The sequence below is a fragment of the Orcinus orca genome, chromosome 17 (assembly GCF_937001465.1).
Source record: "Orcinus orca chromosome 17, mOrcOrc1.1, whole genome shotgun sequence".
NCBI classification, from domain to species: Eukaryota; Metazoa; Chordata; class Mammalia; order Artiodactyla; family Delphinidae; genus Orcinus; species Orcinus orca.
The window spans coordinates 2,546,122-2,562,799 of NC_064575.1; the positions used below are offsets into that span (position 1 = coordinate 2,546,122).

Sequence of the window (16,678 nt, forward strand, 5' to 3'; positions counted from 1 at the left end):
ATAGGGAGGGTGGGAGGGAGACGCAAGAGGGAGGGGATGTGGGGACGTATGTATGTGTATAGCTGATTCACTTTGTTATACAGCAGCAACGAACACACCATTGTAGAGCAATTATACTCCAATGAGGACGTTAAAAAAAAAAAAAAAAGAAAGAAAATGTGCTGGGGTTAGTTTGTAGGTCTGATCTATTCCACCTTGATTTATTAATTTATTGATGAAGTTTAAGTAAATATTTCCCCCAGAACTCGGATGATAAGATAGGATCCCAGTGTGTCAGTGCAGGTTCATCAGTTGTAACGAACATACCACCTAGTGGGGAAACTGATGGTGGGGGAGCCCGGGCATCTGTGCGAAGTTCTGTCTGTTCTGCTCAGTTTTGCTGTGAACCGAAAACCACTCTAAAAAGTAAAGTCTATCGGGGAAAGAAAGGAATGCTAGGGTCTGCAGTAACAGAGGACAATACAGTGGCTGCAGTGGGTCTGGGGAGGCGTGGGGTGCACCCTGGACCACAGATGGGCCCTAAGTTCTGCCTCTGGTCCAGTCTCTTATTAGTCAAAGACCTGGCGTGTATAAAGCACGTAACCTCCCTGAACCCGGCTTGTGAGTTAACTGTGGACCGTGTCACTTGTCCCAGTGACCCTAAGGGCTGGTTGTAGGGATCTCATCAGAACCTGCGCACTATTTGCCCACCTCACTCAACAGACACCTACTGAAGGCCGCTCATGGCAGGCTCAGTGCTAAATGCAGGCCCATAAGTACTGCCGGCACACAGTTAAGGGAATTTTCTTGTTAAACAACGAACTCTTTTCAGATTTTTATTCTTGTTGAAAGCCTCCCTAAGATATCTTAAGACACTTTCTTACCCCGGTAAGTACAGTAATTTCTGGAAGGATTACTCATGCCCCCGAGTTGCAGGTTGGACCCCAGCCCCCTGCCCTTTATATGGAGGCGGATGACGGGGGGTGACGGACTGTGATGCCTCTGGCACCCCCTCGCTGGAGACTTCTCTTCCAAGTTAAGTCCTTATCTTCACCTTCTTTGGTTATCAGTCTCACTTCCCCTCAAAGGGGTTTTAGGAAAATGGGTTTTCTTTAAGGTGTCAGTTCCTTGGATTCTAAGTTATAGGTTTGCCCACGTTTAGAGAGACACCTGGCTAACGGGAACATAATAGAGATGATATGTTATTAAATATCCCAAACATGCACTGAGCTGTGCATTTGGAAATCACAGCAATAAAGGAAAGAAGAGGGTTTCTTCCTTCTTTTCTCCAACCTTGTGATTAAAACAATGTATTTCCTTTAACCTGGATAATAGATTTATGACATTTAACTTTAGAAATCAGTTTCTGTTCATTGTATTTCCTTCCGTTGAACGTCCTCTCCAGAAATTCTGTGCAACAAGTAGTTCCAAGAAAATCATGACCATTAAAGGGAACTTTAGTCTCAAGAAAAAAAGAAAAATTGGAAAGAAAGCTACTAAGTATTAAATATTTAACTGACATAAAGACTTTAGTGCATGAAATAACATAGAAGAAAGAAGAGACAGCCATCTAAATCTGTAAGTCGCAAAATATTCTCACGTCAATTATATATTGTTATTAAATCTATAGCTTACCGATTATAGAACTCATAAAATGTTTAGTATTTTAAAACTTACAAGAAAATACCAAATGCTAAGGTTCTGAATGAAGGAACAAATTGTGTAAAACAAAATAAAAAGAGAAAACTAAATTAAAGCTTTATTACAAAACTTAAGCCAACTGGGAGGCAGCAAGAAGACCATGAAAGGACAGTGGGATGTGTCTCTAATATAATTGAGAGCCTTGAATTCACTTGTGCCTCTAAGGAGTCACACAGGAAAGCCATTTCAGAGGCTGGAATATATTTTCCTAATTAGAGGAGAGGGGCCGGGACTGGCGTAAAACACTTTGCCAACGCAGGACACAATTACCAATATTAGTAGATGCAACTGCAGGCAGATCAGATTAAAGATAATAGTAATAAAAGAAAAGAGCAGAGAAAATCCAATGGTCATGATTTAGACGGGCTCACGAGAGCCTTCTGAGCACCACCTGTAACCTGAATTGTGCTGGAGAAAAGGCTGGAAATGCTAATACGGCACGTGATTAACGGTGGGTCTGGGGTTATAAATTGCTTTTTTAATGGTGAAGACAGAGTATCGTAAGAAGATGAGAATGTCAGTATCAATTTTTATTAGTGTCAGGAACAATACGCAGTATATTTAAATCAGCTTCATTTGTATTAGTATTTTTATAGGTAGTAGCTCTGGAAGCAATAACACGGCCAATGCATTCTAAAAAGAAGAACTAAATAAAGTTGCCAATGTTCTCCACAAAAGACCCATAACTTTTACACTGAGGAAAATATGCCACATTTCCTGAGATACTCAGAATTCAGGTGCACAAAAATGCTGGGTTCTGGACCACAACAAAGCTGCAGAATCAACTGGAGGAACAGTTGTAGCAAATGGATGAAGTTGGACAGAATTAAAAACACGCTAAAAATAAACCTTGCATATGAATCAGAATTTTTTCCCAAGATTTATGTAGAATGGCATTTAGGGTCCATATCTGGGTCAACTTAAACCATTTAAGAAGCAACTTGAGACCTATTTAGCCTAAGCATGATCCGGCTGTTGAAAATAAGTAATTATCAGATTAGCAATAATCAGTAATTTTTATAAACTCACTGTTAGTAAAGAAAAATAGGTGAATTCATTTCGTTTATGATTTTCCAGCAATTATCACCAGCTTTCTGAATTGGTCTAATGACAAATTAGGTAAAGTTAAATATCTGACAACAAGTTTTTTTTAGAGAATTAGGAGACTAGGAAATGCTATTTTTAATTAAAATGTATTTTTTTTTTTTGAATTTCAGAAAACTAGGCTTTGAAAAATAAACCATAAGGGTTAAACTGCAGAATTTTAAGAATCCAGGTTCTGAGGACATCAACAATGGACCGTGGTTTTGATTTATATTCTAGACAATTAGTGTTAACTGTGCATGACAGAAAGCTCAGCCTGGTGGGTGAGAAGCTGGCTCGAGTCAGAAGTCTGGATTCCTTACTAGTTGTTTACGCTTAGGCTATTTATGTAAACTGTTTATTTTCACTTTCTTCATCCGAGAATTGGAAGTATCATAGTTTCTACCTTCTAAGGTTCTTGGAGGACTGATGAGACAGATTGCTGCAGGACCCTCAGGACTTCTGGCTCTCAATAAATATTAGTTTTATTGTAATTACTGATGCTAATAAAGTGCTTAAACAGTAACTTCTATTTCTCCAGGAGGGTCATATTAAACATTTTTCCTCTCAAAGTTGCTTCTCTCTGCTAATGTCTTCTCTTTCTCTATGAATTATATATTTCTCCTTAATCCAAAGCACACAAAGTATTCATTCCTTCAAATTTCTCTTTTTCTTTTCAAGTTATTCTTCAAGACACATTACTCTAAAGGACTCTTCCCTCCTCTGAATAGTTTGATTCCCTAAAAAGACTCCAACTGGAAACACAATTCTTCAGCTGTGGGATGCCCGAGGAACCCACTCTGGGAGGCACACATGGCAGGCTCCTGGAGCCTTGAGCATTTTCAACTTCTCTCCGTCATTCTACAAGGACATCAAGTCTCCAAACAAATAGGAATTGTTAACGAGGGCAGATGTAAAAAGCAAGAATGTAAGGCAGCCAGACACTCCGGCCATTTAATCCTGTCCCGATGTGTGGGTATATCTGTGTTCTGCTCTCATAAAAGTAGTTTAAAATGTAATATTTTCAACGATACAATCGACAACATATGCAGGGCCATGGATTTCCTACAAACACATCTCCACAGAGAAGAGCACCAGCCTGAAAGCTTGCACCCAATTCTGACAGATCCAGTTCCACTAAGCTGGTGAACCGAAACTTGCAGAATGAAGGTACTAAGCTACCCTCCAGAGGAAATCACAGAGCACAGTGGCCTGGAAAACAACCATGGAAATCATAAATGCATACACCGTAAATGTCAAGGTGTGCCAGACACTGTTACACATCCAGACACTGTTACACACGCTCCAGTTTTCACACATTTCCCAGAGGAACACATAGACCATCGCTGTTTCCAGAAAGGTGGATTAGACCCTGAGTCTGGGACTTTCTGGGCTTGCAAACCTAGAGAGGAGACAAGGGTTTCCTCTTTCTCCTGCAGCATTTCACTACAAAACAGCATCAGGACAGAAAATGTATTGGCAGCATGCGTTTCTTTAAATATGCACTTAAAAAAACCCAACATCTATACCTTGCAAAGACTCTGTGAAAGAAAACCCACTTGGAGTTTATTCTGCAAAACCTAGTCAGGTGGAATTTCCAGAGCATTGCCTGAGGTGCACAGCACAGTATCTAAGGCGGAAGTGCTCAGATCCACCCCAAACACCACCATCTCATTATCCTCAAATGTCTACTGTCAAAAATTCACGTGATTATCTGATAGGATTATCTAAATTTTTTCAAAAATTGAAGTATAGTTGATTCACAATGCTGTGTTAGTTTCAGGTATACAGCACAATAATTCAGATACACACACACACACACACACACACACACACACACACACACACCATATACATACTTTTCTTATTCTTTTCCATTATAGAGTTATTACAAAATATTGAGTACAGTTCCCTGTGCTAAACAGTAGGTCCTTGTTGATGATCTATTTTATACATAGTAGTGTGTATTTGTTCATCCCAAACTCCTAATTTATCCCTCCTCCCCCTTCCCTTTTGGTAACCATGAGTTTTCTATGTCTGTGGTTCTATTTCTGTTTTGTAAATAAGTTTGTTTGTATCAGTCAAGACATGGAAGCAACCTAAGTGTCCATCAACAGAGGAATGGATCAAGAAGATGTGGTACATAGATACAATGGAATATTACTCAGCCATAAAAAAGAATGAAATGATGCCATTTGCAGCCACATGGATGGACCTAGAGATGATCACACTGAGTGAAGTAAGCCCGGCAGAGAAAGACATATCATATGATATCACTTATATGTGGAATCTAAAAAAGAATTATCTAATTATTAAAAAGAAACATGGAGCATTCTGGACTTGGGTTATTCCTCACTCATGTTCTCGGATGAGCTCAGTTCCTTACTTCCATCAGCACGAAAACAAACCACACACGGGTGTGTGCACAGAGGCAGCGCACCCTCCAAGGAGGAAGTGGAGATTTTCCCACACTACAGAACAGCGTTTTTGTGTTTTGTTATCAAAATATTAGCTTGAATTGTTTCGGATCGACAATCAGTAGTTTTTCCCTTTCTCGGTTTCTTTGGTGTAGAGACAGAGGCCAAGTGAAATAGGCCTGTTGGCTTATTCCTCACAGTAAAATGAGGATCCAGGCTTGAAAAGTACAAAACATTCTAATAATTAAAGTTGATCAATCTTAGAAAAAAGTAAAGTAGGGCAACCCTTACCTGAGCTCCTGGATTAGAGAATCCATTGGTGCTATTGACAAAAAGAAAGAAAGAAAAGGAAAATCAGTTTATAATTTTGAAAACTGTATGACAGAAACCTTTTACCATCTAGAGATGACGACCAATGTATGATTAGTGCAGACCCCACTCAGTTTCCCTCTGGGCCGATTCATCTTTTCTGGTTCTGGTTCTTTGGAAACAAGAGGACAGGTGACCATGGCCCAGAACAGATGGTTCCGGATTAGTGCCTCAGGTGACCCTGGGACTTCACAGTCATGGATTGGACTTCCAAATACCTGTCTTTAGAGATTCACTGAAGAAGTACAGGACTTGAACTATTTTTTTTTGTTGTTGTTGTTGTTGTTTTTTTTTTTTGGTGGTACACGGGCCTCTCACTGTTGTGGCCTCTCCCGTTGCGGAGCACAGGTTCCAGACGCACAGGCTCAGCGGCCATGCCTCACAGGCCCAGCCGCTCCGCGGCATGTGGGACCCTCCCGGACCGGGGCACGAACCCATGTCCCCTGCATCAGCAGGCGGACTCTCAACCACTGCGCCACCAGGGAAGCCCCAGGACTTGAACTATTTTTTAAATCAATTTTACTGTCTCTAGGGAAAATTTCAAAAGAATCCTGTTTACATTTTTATTGACATTAAACAAGCATTTAAATAAAACTGGCGAAGTTTTATTAGTAAATATCCTAAGATTCTGTTCCATAAATTTCATTCCTGTAGAAAGAGAAATTTTAGTCACATTAATTTCAACATCCTATTAAAAGTAAGATATTTAGAGAAAAAAAGAGCTTTGATTTTTCTGAGATGATGGGAACTAAAGAAGTTCATGTTTATGAATACCTGCCTACACCAGGATACGCAGCATACTGAGAAAGACAACAGGTGGTTTTAAAGATGACTCATGCTGCACGAGAAAAAGTTGTCTCAGTTCTCAAAGAACATTTTGGCTCTATTTAAGGGTGTATATGTATGTGCCAAAAGGATTCAAAGTCCAAAAAGAATGGCAACTTAAAATACTCACACTTTAGAAGTATGATAGAGTTCTGTGCTTTCAGAAGTCAGAATAAGAGATTCCAATAATCCAAATACAGTTCCTAGAATGCTGACGTTTGTGGCAGACGTGAGCCTATGCTAAATAATGATAAAACTGTCCTTGTTTTAAAAACATGTATCCCATGGAGAAGTCTGCTGCATAAAAATGTGATATTTCCAAAACTGCATTCCAAATACTAGGATAGATGATGTAATTACTTTTAAAGTAACTTAAACTAAACCTGGAAAACAGAACACTGTAAAACTTCAGTTGGGGTAGAGAAAAGTCCCATATCTCGTACAGCGTGATTCTGCATTTTGGTTATCATGGCTGATGATAACGAGGGTTGTATTTTAACTGAAAAAAAAAATCATCCTGGAATTAAAAAAAAATGGGGGATTCTGGACTTTACTGAAACAGGAATTATAAACAAAGCTAATGAAAGCGCTGAATTTGGTTAGACATCTTCATCTGTACATCTCTGAACGCTTACAAACGACTGCCTGATCACTGTCGAACCCAACCTTTCCTCAGCAAGACCAACGCGAGAGGGTCAGGTGGGGAACAGCTACCCGGCTTCCTTCCAGAGGCCAGGCTAAACCTTCCATTTAGAATGAAGGGTCACACAAATATAGCTAATTATAATAAAAGTTATTTTCCTTAAGGGGTATTATTGCCAGTCAATCCTGTTTTCCAGATGTTTGGATCATCAAGGGCCTGTCTATATTTCAATATTACATTACCATCTGTTGGTTACAGAAAGAGAGGGATAACTGACAAGTTAAACCTTTCAGACGTTACTTCGCAGAGCTGCTGGAAATTCCCAGCAGGGACAGTCCAAAAGCAAACGTCGTCATTTTACTTGAACTAAGTTTAGACTGGAAGCCACTAAACCGGATAACATAAAAATCAAAACCTGCTTTGGCAATAAACGAACAATTCGGTCTTTTCCCTTGGACGTTAAAGTCACGTCAATGATTTGAGGTCTCCGTGAAGTGTTCTTCCCTTGCTGACCATTATGCTACTTCGCACGAGGTTTAAATCTACTCATGATTGCATTTTGTAAAAATTAGCATCCTACATCGTTTGGACTATTCTGAGTCTTTTACTCCTGGTTCATAGTATTTAGTCTCTCAATGCCATGATCCAATGTCCTGGCTTGGTTTAAAAATGGAAGCCCTGAGGAAGTTGTAATTCTTCTGACTACACGTCAGGGACTGAGCATGGAACGCCCACGTTTCATGGTGTGGTGAGCACGGTGTCGTGGAATCTGCTTGCTAACTCACCCTTGGTTCCTTTCGCACGGGTACGCAGCGTTTTATCTTCAGCCTCTGCGTCCATCTGTAACGTAAGCACAGAGTCCTGAGGTCACCGCTTTGACATTGGTCAAAATACGAACACATGTCACTAGAAGTTCTGAAGGTCGTTATGAAAAGCAGAGTAGCCTTTCATGCTCTTGAACAGCATCTGACTCTGAAGTGATAGAGCTGTGACTGCCTCACACCCCATGAGTTCTGGAAACACTTCTATAGATGCTGGAACCAGACGGAAGGGACAAGAGGGCAGATGTCCTTGCCCACAAGTGTTTGCTAGTGATTCAAACACTTCCGGCATGACAAAGATAGAAAGAGGGATGGTCTGATTAACAGTGATTGTGAAAGAGACAAAACCTCAAAGGCCAAACCAAAAGGTTTCAGATTAATTTACTAAACCAGATGCCTTTGCATTTCTAGAAACTTTCTGCTACATGCCTCTTTCTAAGTTAGGAAAAATAATTCCCACTGTAAAAATCCAACGTGAACACAAAACCCTGAAATGCCCTCATTGTAAAATACCCCTGGAAATGTTTACGATCAACAATGGCATACATTTACTCCCATAATTCCAGAATAAATGCGGGTTATAATCGTCCAAATCCATAAGGAAAGTAAAATTTGAGTGTTGTGTCTGTCAAATTCCCTAAAACATCATTACTGATGATTTTAAATATAATGAAGCTAATTATCAAAGGGATGCCAAGACATAAAGAACTTGTTTCTGTCCACATGGAGATAAGAGTCTGACCTGACTATGCCCAACCACTCCACTAGGATCCTCTAAGCATCTCGTAGTTTAATTCACTTTTGCACTTTATCAGAAGGAATTCTTAAGTAGAAAGAAGTTGTTCTGCTTGTTGAAAATCAGAAGCAGGCCGAAGGCGCTCTCCACGGCTCATCCTTAAATCCCGACGCCGGCGGGGGTGCGGTGTGACTGCAATGAGAATGGGAGACGCATCTCTGCTCTCCGAGGCTGAGTTGTGATGGAAAGCACTGACCTGCCATAGACTTATAATAGGGGAGCAGGTGTGGCAATGATGGACTTTAATTTCCTTTAATAAACCTTTTATGTGCCACACTTTTACTGCCATTCGACGCTCTCCAAGGTCCTGCACATAATAGGTTCATTACTTTTGATTACTATAGTCTATTGAGACAAACAACTCCAGAACACACTATATATTATGTTCAGTTAAACCAATATAGACTATTTATCCATCGTGCATTTTTTCACCTGCAACACTACAGACAAAATTAATGACAGCTCTTGTAAGCTAAAACTATTAAAACCACCAGCACCCTTTTGTCATCATTTCATAATAAACACCACACCAATCGCTGAACTGTTTTTCAAATTAGCCAACAAAAGTGTCCACTGCTTTTTTGAGCAGCCATTGCTTTAGTCTAAGTAAAACGGTCCATTGTTAACGAATATTTTCAAACTACATGATAAGAGAAAACAACAGGAAAACAGAGGAGATTTTTTTTTTCCTCCTGTAGATTTCCCTTCTTTTAAAACCACACAGACTTATGATACATGTGACACTGGCTGGGATTAACGTGGCTTGGTTTACACAGGACGGTGGGCACTGCGCTGTGAACGCCTCCTCCGTGAGGGTCTCTGCTGCGTATCCAGTGGCTCAGTTCACGCAAACTCCCTTCTGTGCGCTAAACGAGTCACTTGATTAGGAGAAACCAGTAGCTTGAGGGTTAAAATGGGCAAACAATCACCTATTTCTGAGGGAGCTCCTCCCGTGGGAGAGCATCATCTCAACTCGGGTCTGCAGTTACACTGCGTGCAGGGGCTCTGATAGCTCCCCCCGCCACTCTGGACGTCCCCATACTCCCCCGCCCCAAAACACAGGTGAAGGTTGAACTCCACGCATTTCTTTACAGAAACACGGTGTGCAGAGTGCCAGCAGGCATACAGAAATGTCAGAAAACTGCTTAAACGTAACCTTCTTCATAACGGCTCCAAGACTCGTGCTATTTCACAATTCAGCTGTCCGAGGACCTGAGCGGACTGCCGCCGCCCTGTGCAGACACCTCCCCGTTAAAGTCATCGGAAGGGAGACATAAATATTCATGGGCCTCTGCTTGAAGGGGCCTGGAGTGCCAGCCTCACGCTTGCATTTCGTGGAGCTATTGGCCTCTTGCTGGTGGAGCACATACATCCCACACAAGCCTTGTAAGAACTGGCCACTCATCCATGAAGCTCAGCGTTCATTTTAACTTGCGGGCCAGGCTGCAGGTGTGGGATGGATCAGGCCCCAACATACAATCCATCCCTTTCACCTCCTCTCTCCTGTTCACACCTGAAGGACCGTGGCTGTTACTAAGTTCAGGGTCTAGTCCTGTCTTGCAGCTCTTTGGAAATGAGAACATCAGACACCTGGAGCATACGTGCTTTTCTCTGGGGGGCAACAATCATGAGAAAGCTCGCTCTCTGGTAGATCTCAGCTTAAAAATAAGCCTTTGTTCTCAAACACCTGACACACGGGAGCAGGAATCCCTCAATATTCTCTGTATGGATTATTCTCATGGACTTTAATAAATTGCCAATGGGAAGACTTAATTTTTGTAAAATCGAACCTCAGATTCAGTGGGTACCACGTTCTGGTGATGGTTCGTTCAAGGGGAAAGAAGTTCTACCTCACTGCTTGTGCTGAGACCCAGGGGGCGTGCGGCGGGGCAGGGGGACGGCCACCCCTTCAAGCCCTCCACGTTACAGAAGAGGCCACGAGCACGTACGATTCAGGACATTGATCTAACGAACATGGCCTGTATCTTGAAAACTCTACTTCCTGTTGGGAACATGGGGTTTTTTTTCTATTGGAAAAGGACACTCGACCATCTTTACTACCAAAGTCCCAAATTCTATCGACAAGCCTGCAACTGATTTTGTGAAACTTAATGAATCATTTCTTTTCCCAAAACAGAGCTTTGATTTTCTAAAAAGCTGTCCTTCTCCTCACTTCTTAGGACCTTTCTCTCCATCCCATTGTTTATGGATGGGAACAAGACATTTTCTCACATTCCTATCACGGGTTCCTCCTGGCTTTGACAATCTACTCAATCGAGATAAAACAGTAAAGGCAAGTTTTGCCACTCTTATTTTTCCTGAAACTAAGAAAAGTTCTTTTAACCTATAATTATGGATATGTTATGTATAATATTTATGTAGAAAGGGAAAACAGTGTTCCTGCTTGCTATCTATTTCATAATAAAGCCGTGAAAAAAAATTTTAAGACCTTCTTCCCCAGTTCTCTGGGGAGAGGAGTTAATACAAGAAGAGGCAAGAGGGAAAGAAACTTATAAAATAAAGAAGGCAAAGAAACAAAACTTGGGGGAAGGATACGCCAGCACCAACAATGGAGATAAGCAGATAGGCGACAAAGAAGAAAAATGACCATAAAATAAATGTTCATTACTTAGTTGCATTTGGAAAGCCTTCATTTACTATCGTCACATATTTACAGACCTACATACAGGTGTGCACAGTAATTCCCTAGTGACATGGACTTGACCACCTTTTCCTCCAGGTGCTTAGTTAGTTACATGAGGGGCGATCAGGAGATCTTCCTTCTGCATTGCTCCAAGGCACGGATCTGGTGCCTTCTTTTGGGCTGAAGAGGGACCCCTGGAACTGCTGATTTGTGGAAGGGAGAGATTCAAGGAGCAGGACACCAAATTGATAAACTCAATTTTGTTTTCATTCATACAAGCAAATTATGGGTATGTGAGGAGATTTAGTTCCCTTTGATTTTATTTTTCACTCAAAAATCCTATTTTAACCTAATGGCTAAACAAACAAAATTATTTGTCAACAAAAACAACCTCCAAGTAAATATTTAATCACTTCTTAAGATTTGGGGAAAACAAATCTCTCGGTAATGCTTACGTTTTATTTCTCCTTTCAACAGAACCCTGGACAGTGATGTCCTCAATATATATTTATAAGCAGTCTTGAGTTTCTTAATATTAGTAGAAAGGCCATGGTGATCATAATGTTTTGAGGACAGTTTCTCAAAATCCTTATACAATTAATTGTCATACTGTTTAGTGACATATAATTTCATGCGGGTAGCTACTTTCAATTTGAGAAGTCCTTCACATACATTCAACTTGCAATAAGTCCCACTTTTAACAAGATTTCATTGTGTTCCTCTCCTGAGAGCTGGGAACTGACAAAGCAGTTTTGTCTGCTGTGCCTCATGACTCTTGTGAGCTGTCCCTTCAATCTCAGGAAACTCACGGCAACGGTGAGAGGAAGTTAGTTCTGTGCCTGCCCAGAGGAGGTCCAGGGGTCCTCCCCACGAGGAGCACCTTATCCTCAGCGGATGCTTTCTTTACAAAATCATCTTTTAAAAAACGACAAAGAGAAACTCAGGAAGTTGGAAAAGGCTAAACCCAGAAAATGGAGCAGCTAAATGATGCCAGTACCTTGGGATGAAACTTGGCCAGATTGAAGAACAAAGAACCCTACACCGAGTGCCCTTTCTTTTGATGACTCTGGCATTATTTTGTTTTAAACATAGCTTTGGATCAGCCCAAAACGGCAGCAAAAGATGTTTCCCTGTTATACAAGAAAAAGATGCGGGAAATGAGTTGTGAGCCTAAAAGAATACTTGACTCATTGATAAGAATACCAAGATCGAATGTTCAAGTATTTTTTCCTCTGTTCTTACCCTTTTATTGTTTTCCTGGCTCTCCTTTCACACATTTATTAATTCCTCAGGAAGAGTAACTCAGAAAGTGAAACGTAAAAACATTTAAATGAATAAATCCAGGAGCTTTGACATCACCCTTGATGCCCCGTTAATAATTTCCGAACCTTTTCTGAATGCTTTATCCTAAATGCAGTGAAAATTTTCTGAATCCTCTATTTAGGGCACAGCATCCCTGATGTCAGCTCTCTGTTCCTGTCCATCTCTATCTGTACTGCCGTTGATTCTGCATAAAAGGCTGAAGAATTGAATGGTGGTACCGTTTACACCGGTAACCCGTCTCATGTCCCCTGATCCCTCCCAGCCTGGCAAACACCACACCTAATGGAAAAGCAGGTTCAGCGCTCTCTCAGACGAAGCACAGCTGTCTGGAAAGAGCTCTCCCCGAAGGCCAAGGGCATGCACATCTGCAACAGAGGAGATGCTTTTCAAGGGGAATTTCTAGAGTCAAGTGGAAATGCCCAGCAATGAAGGAAACCTTGGGCCTGGGAGAACTTGGGTGGCTTTAGGAGGAGGCTGAGGTGTGTTGATTCCTGCTTCTGATTTCTGAGTTTCTGCGGCTCCTGTGTGTAGACTAACCCTCTAACTTTGCACAGCTGGCCACGTGACCATGAACCAACGCCATACGTCTGTGTCCTTTTGCCTAACGACTCCAGCAAATAGTTCTATTATTCCCTTAGGTGGACAGCGTGTGCCAACGATTTCTATTAGTTGCCGAACCACGGCCTCTGAGTCACAGCTTTGTGATCTAAGGGGGCAACCACCAGCTTTGTGTTTTCAGAGACTTAGAATTTTTTAATATCCCCTGTTTAAAGATAGCTCAGTGTAAGGAACACCCTAAATGGGCCTTAAATTGTTTTTTTTCTTGCTGATATTTTGAGAAGCATGTGTTGAAAAATGTTAGAAAACAAGCTCCTTCCTACAGGGATAGGTTATTCTAAATAGAATTTTTCCCAAGGACAACCCAATTCCTTACTTTTTAGTGTCCGTAGGAGTGAACTCTAGATGTCAGCTACAGTGCCTTTAAAAACATGCTTTAAAAATATCTCACTTATTTACTCTTAATCCTCAAGTAAACTGATTTCAAATACAAATGAATTAAAACTGGAATTTTACAACTATTTTAATGCTGAATCCTTCTCTAAGGGCAAACACGTTTAAACAAGTAACACATACCAATCAACATGCTAAAGGGTTTGTAGGTACGGAGAACGTCACCTGTTTAATATTTTAAAGGATTAAAGTGACCGTACTTCTGACAAAAATCATAATTCTAAATTGGGCGTTAAGAGTAAATTTCTGTCAAAGCAAATGGGCAGAGATAAAGTGCTGCTGTAGAGGAGAGCCTTTATATAAATGCTTTGGTCAGACTCATTTTATTTCAATATATTCTACTCTTTAATAAAAACGTTGCCTTACCTCTCTCTTTCTCCAGGTAACTTGTACGCTAACTTGGTTTTCCTTCCTCTCTCAGAGTGACTGAATACCTTTGTCTGCTTTAGTGAGAAATCCTGCAATTCATTCTATGAAGATAAAAAGTAAAAGAAGGCATATAAGGTAGAACAAATAAATAGAAGAGCAATAATGAACAGTGAAGTGCACAGTAAACAATCAGCTATAATTCCGGTGGACTACGCTACAAACAGAATGGAAATTTCACACTAACATATCAATGGGAAAACGATGTTTAGCTTTTTTACGGTAAGCCAAATTAATTTTTGTTTTTCTTACCGAACAAAAATTGGTAAGAAAATTTTCTTACCAAACAAAAACTGGTAATTTCTCTCTCTCTCTCTCTCTCTCTCTCTCTATATATATATATATATAATTTATGTTATGCCTTCAATTTACTAGGAAAATTGGATAATAGGGACTCTCCGTATCATTATTGTCATTTTTACTTTTAAGCACCAGAAGAAAAAGTTCAGACACGGTCTGGCACGTGCTATACTCAAGAAGTCACAAAAGACAAGATTCCAAAGGCATCTGTATTTAGGGCGCTGTTGAATGAGGCTGTTTTAAAAGGCTACTAACGCTTTTTGCCAATGTTTTAACCTGCTTCCTGTGGAAACAATTTGCACGTGGCTTCCTCGCTTTCACAGGCCTGTGTCACCTCTATTTGGTCCCAGGGATGGAACAGAATCTGTCTTCAGTCCATTTGGCCCTTGAGAGAATACTCTGAAACTCTGTAACACACTCAGCCTGATAAGAGAGTGGCTATTGGTACAAACACTATACGTATACTATCTATATTAACGCACATTCACAATGGTTCACCCGTCAGTTCTGACATACTAGAACCCAAGTCACCAACCTTCCTGGCAGAAGATTTCTCTCGTCCGTGTTTTACCCTTTGCAGTAGGTTGGTGTGCCCAGCTTTTGAACCATGGATTTCTGTGTTACTTGAAAGCTTTGACCGGACATTAAGCAGATGCTTCTTCAACTCACCTCAGCAACTCGAGTTCCTGGGGAGTAATGGGGATAAAACCCTCAAGAGATAGAGCAGATTATCGCACGGGATGTAAGGATTGAAAAGTAGCACAGGACTCGGGAGTTCTTAGTTTGTTTGATTGCAACTAAAAAAAAAAAAAAAAAAAAAGAGCTTTCTCTACAAACGTGTTTGGCTTCTTCTCCTTCACCCTCGGTCCACCTGCCTGTCCCCTTTGTTTGCCACACTCTAACCTAAGACAAAAGATCCCGGAAAACAGTGGTGGGCAGAGCTCTTTCTAAATCCTGAAAGTAATGGCTTTTTGTCTACACCCTATCGTGTTGTGTGTTTATTAGCAATACATTTTCCATTTATTTTCTCAAAGATTGCCAATAAAGAACTGAATCACATAAGGGAGTAGCTGTAAACCCTCTGAGTTCCCTAATGTCAAACTCATTAGCATCCGAATAAGCACACAGCAGCACATCATCTGCACAATTGCAATTTTTTACTACTTTTAATAGCGCTTCTCAAAGGGCTCATTTTCAACTTTCTTCAGTGGTTAGTTGGTTCTCAGGGGAAAAGTAGCTTCCTGACGCTCGCGGCTTCCACTCAACAACCCGGCCGTTTGCTGTCAGATGCATCAGCCCTCTGCCCTAACCCCATCTGCTGTCTCTCCCCTCCCCGGGGATGAGAGTTAAGGCAGCACAGCTGAGATCCACGTGGAGCCGTGCACAGAGGGCGCCGACAACATATAAGTTTAGAAATATGATTTGACACAAACGGGCTGGGAAGTCCAAGTGCACCAAAATACGGATGGGAAAGAGGGGCCCGCGGACGCTCGCCGTTCCAGGCGTCCATCATTTGTGACTCCACCCACCGCCTTTTGGAAACACACCCTTGGCGGATACCAAAAGGAATCTTCCACTGCAATCGGTTCCCTCCATTCCCTGCTTGTGTCCTGTTATTATATCAAAGAGATACCTTAAAAAACCCATTTTTATTCATTGCCATCTTTAATCTCTTTGATGACCTTAAACCATGTTGTAAAACTTAAGGACTTCCTAAAATTTTCATAGGAGATACACATTTTGGAATACAGTTAACCTAAGGCTTGGAATCTTGACCAAGCTCCCCCAACTTGTAACTGAGTTAGTTCTATCCCCCGCCTACCAGGATGGACACTTTTCCACTGAAGCCCATCTCTTCATGAAACAGCAATCTTAAAAGGTAAAACTATATGACACCCAAGGTGTTGGGAATGGGCTACACAGTCCTTCAGTGTGTGCTCTAAGTAAGACATGCTTCCCTCATTAAATGGAGTCATCACAGAGTTCTCCATTTGTCTGCTCTGCCACATGCCAATAATAGTGGATGGAGTCCTAAATTTACAGCTGCTTCAGGGGTAAGTACTTGCTTCGGAAAAAGACGGTTCTTTAAACCTATAATATAATGTAATGAATCTGCAGTGTTATTTTTTAAAAAGGGTATATCAGATTATATTTTATTGGCGGTGGTGGTGGTGGGGTGACCTAAAGTGATAGGATGCAACCGTCAATTGTGTCCTTAAAGCAGAGAACCATAGATCTACTTACGATTCAAAGAAAACTCTATATTTAAAAAAAATCCTCCAAACTAAACTCAAAGTGAAAAGTCTGGTGCAAAGGCAAGTCAGTTGAATATGAAATGTC

The 16,678-nt window shown here is 41.0% G+C and overlaps 1 protein-coding gene across 9 annotated transcripts in view; it reads right to left on the bottom strand.

Annotated features, from left to right (window-relative positions):
* ST18 (ST18 C2H2C-type zinc finger transcription factor) overlaps positions 1-16,678 on the bottom strand; it is a 131,010-nt gene that overhangs the window by 85,373 nt on the left and 28,959 nt on the right. For 7 of the 9 annotated variants that reach the window (XM_049700605.1, XM_049700606.1, XM_033437671.2 and 4 more), the window contains exons 5-8: positions 15,008-15,135; positions 13,979-14,082; positions 7,803-7,857; positions 5,472-5,502 (exon numbers count right to left, since the gene is read on the bottom strand). In XM_049700605.1, coding sequence (XP_049556562.1) covers positions 5,472-5,502; positions 7,803-7,857 — 86 coding nt within the window. In that variant the 5' untranslated portion in view covers positions 13,979-14,082; positions 15,008-15,135. The other 2 variants (XM_049700604.1, XM_049700602.1) reach the window with 2 other exon arrangements.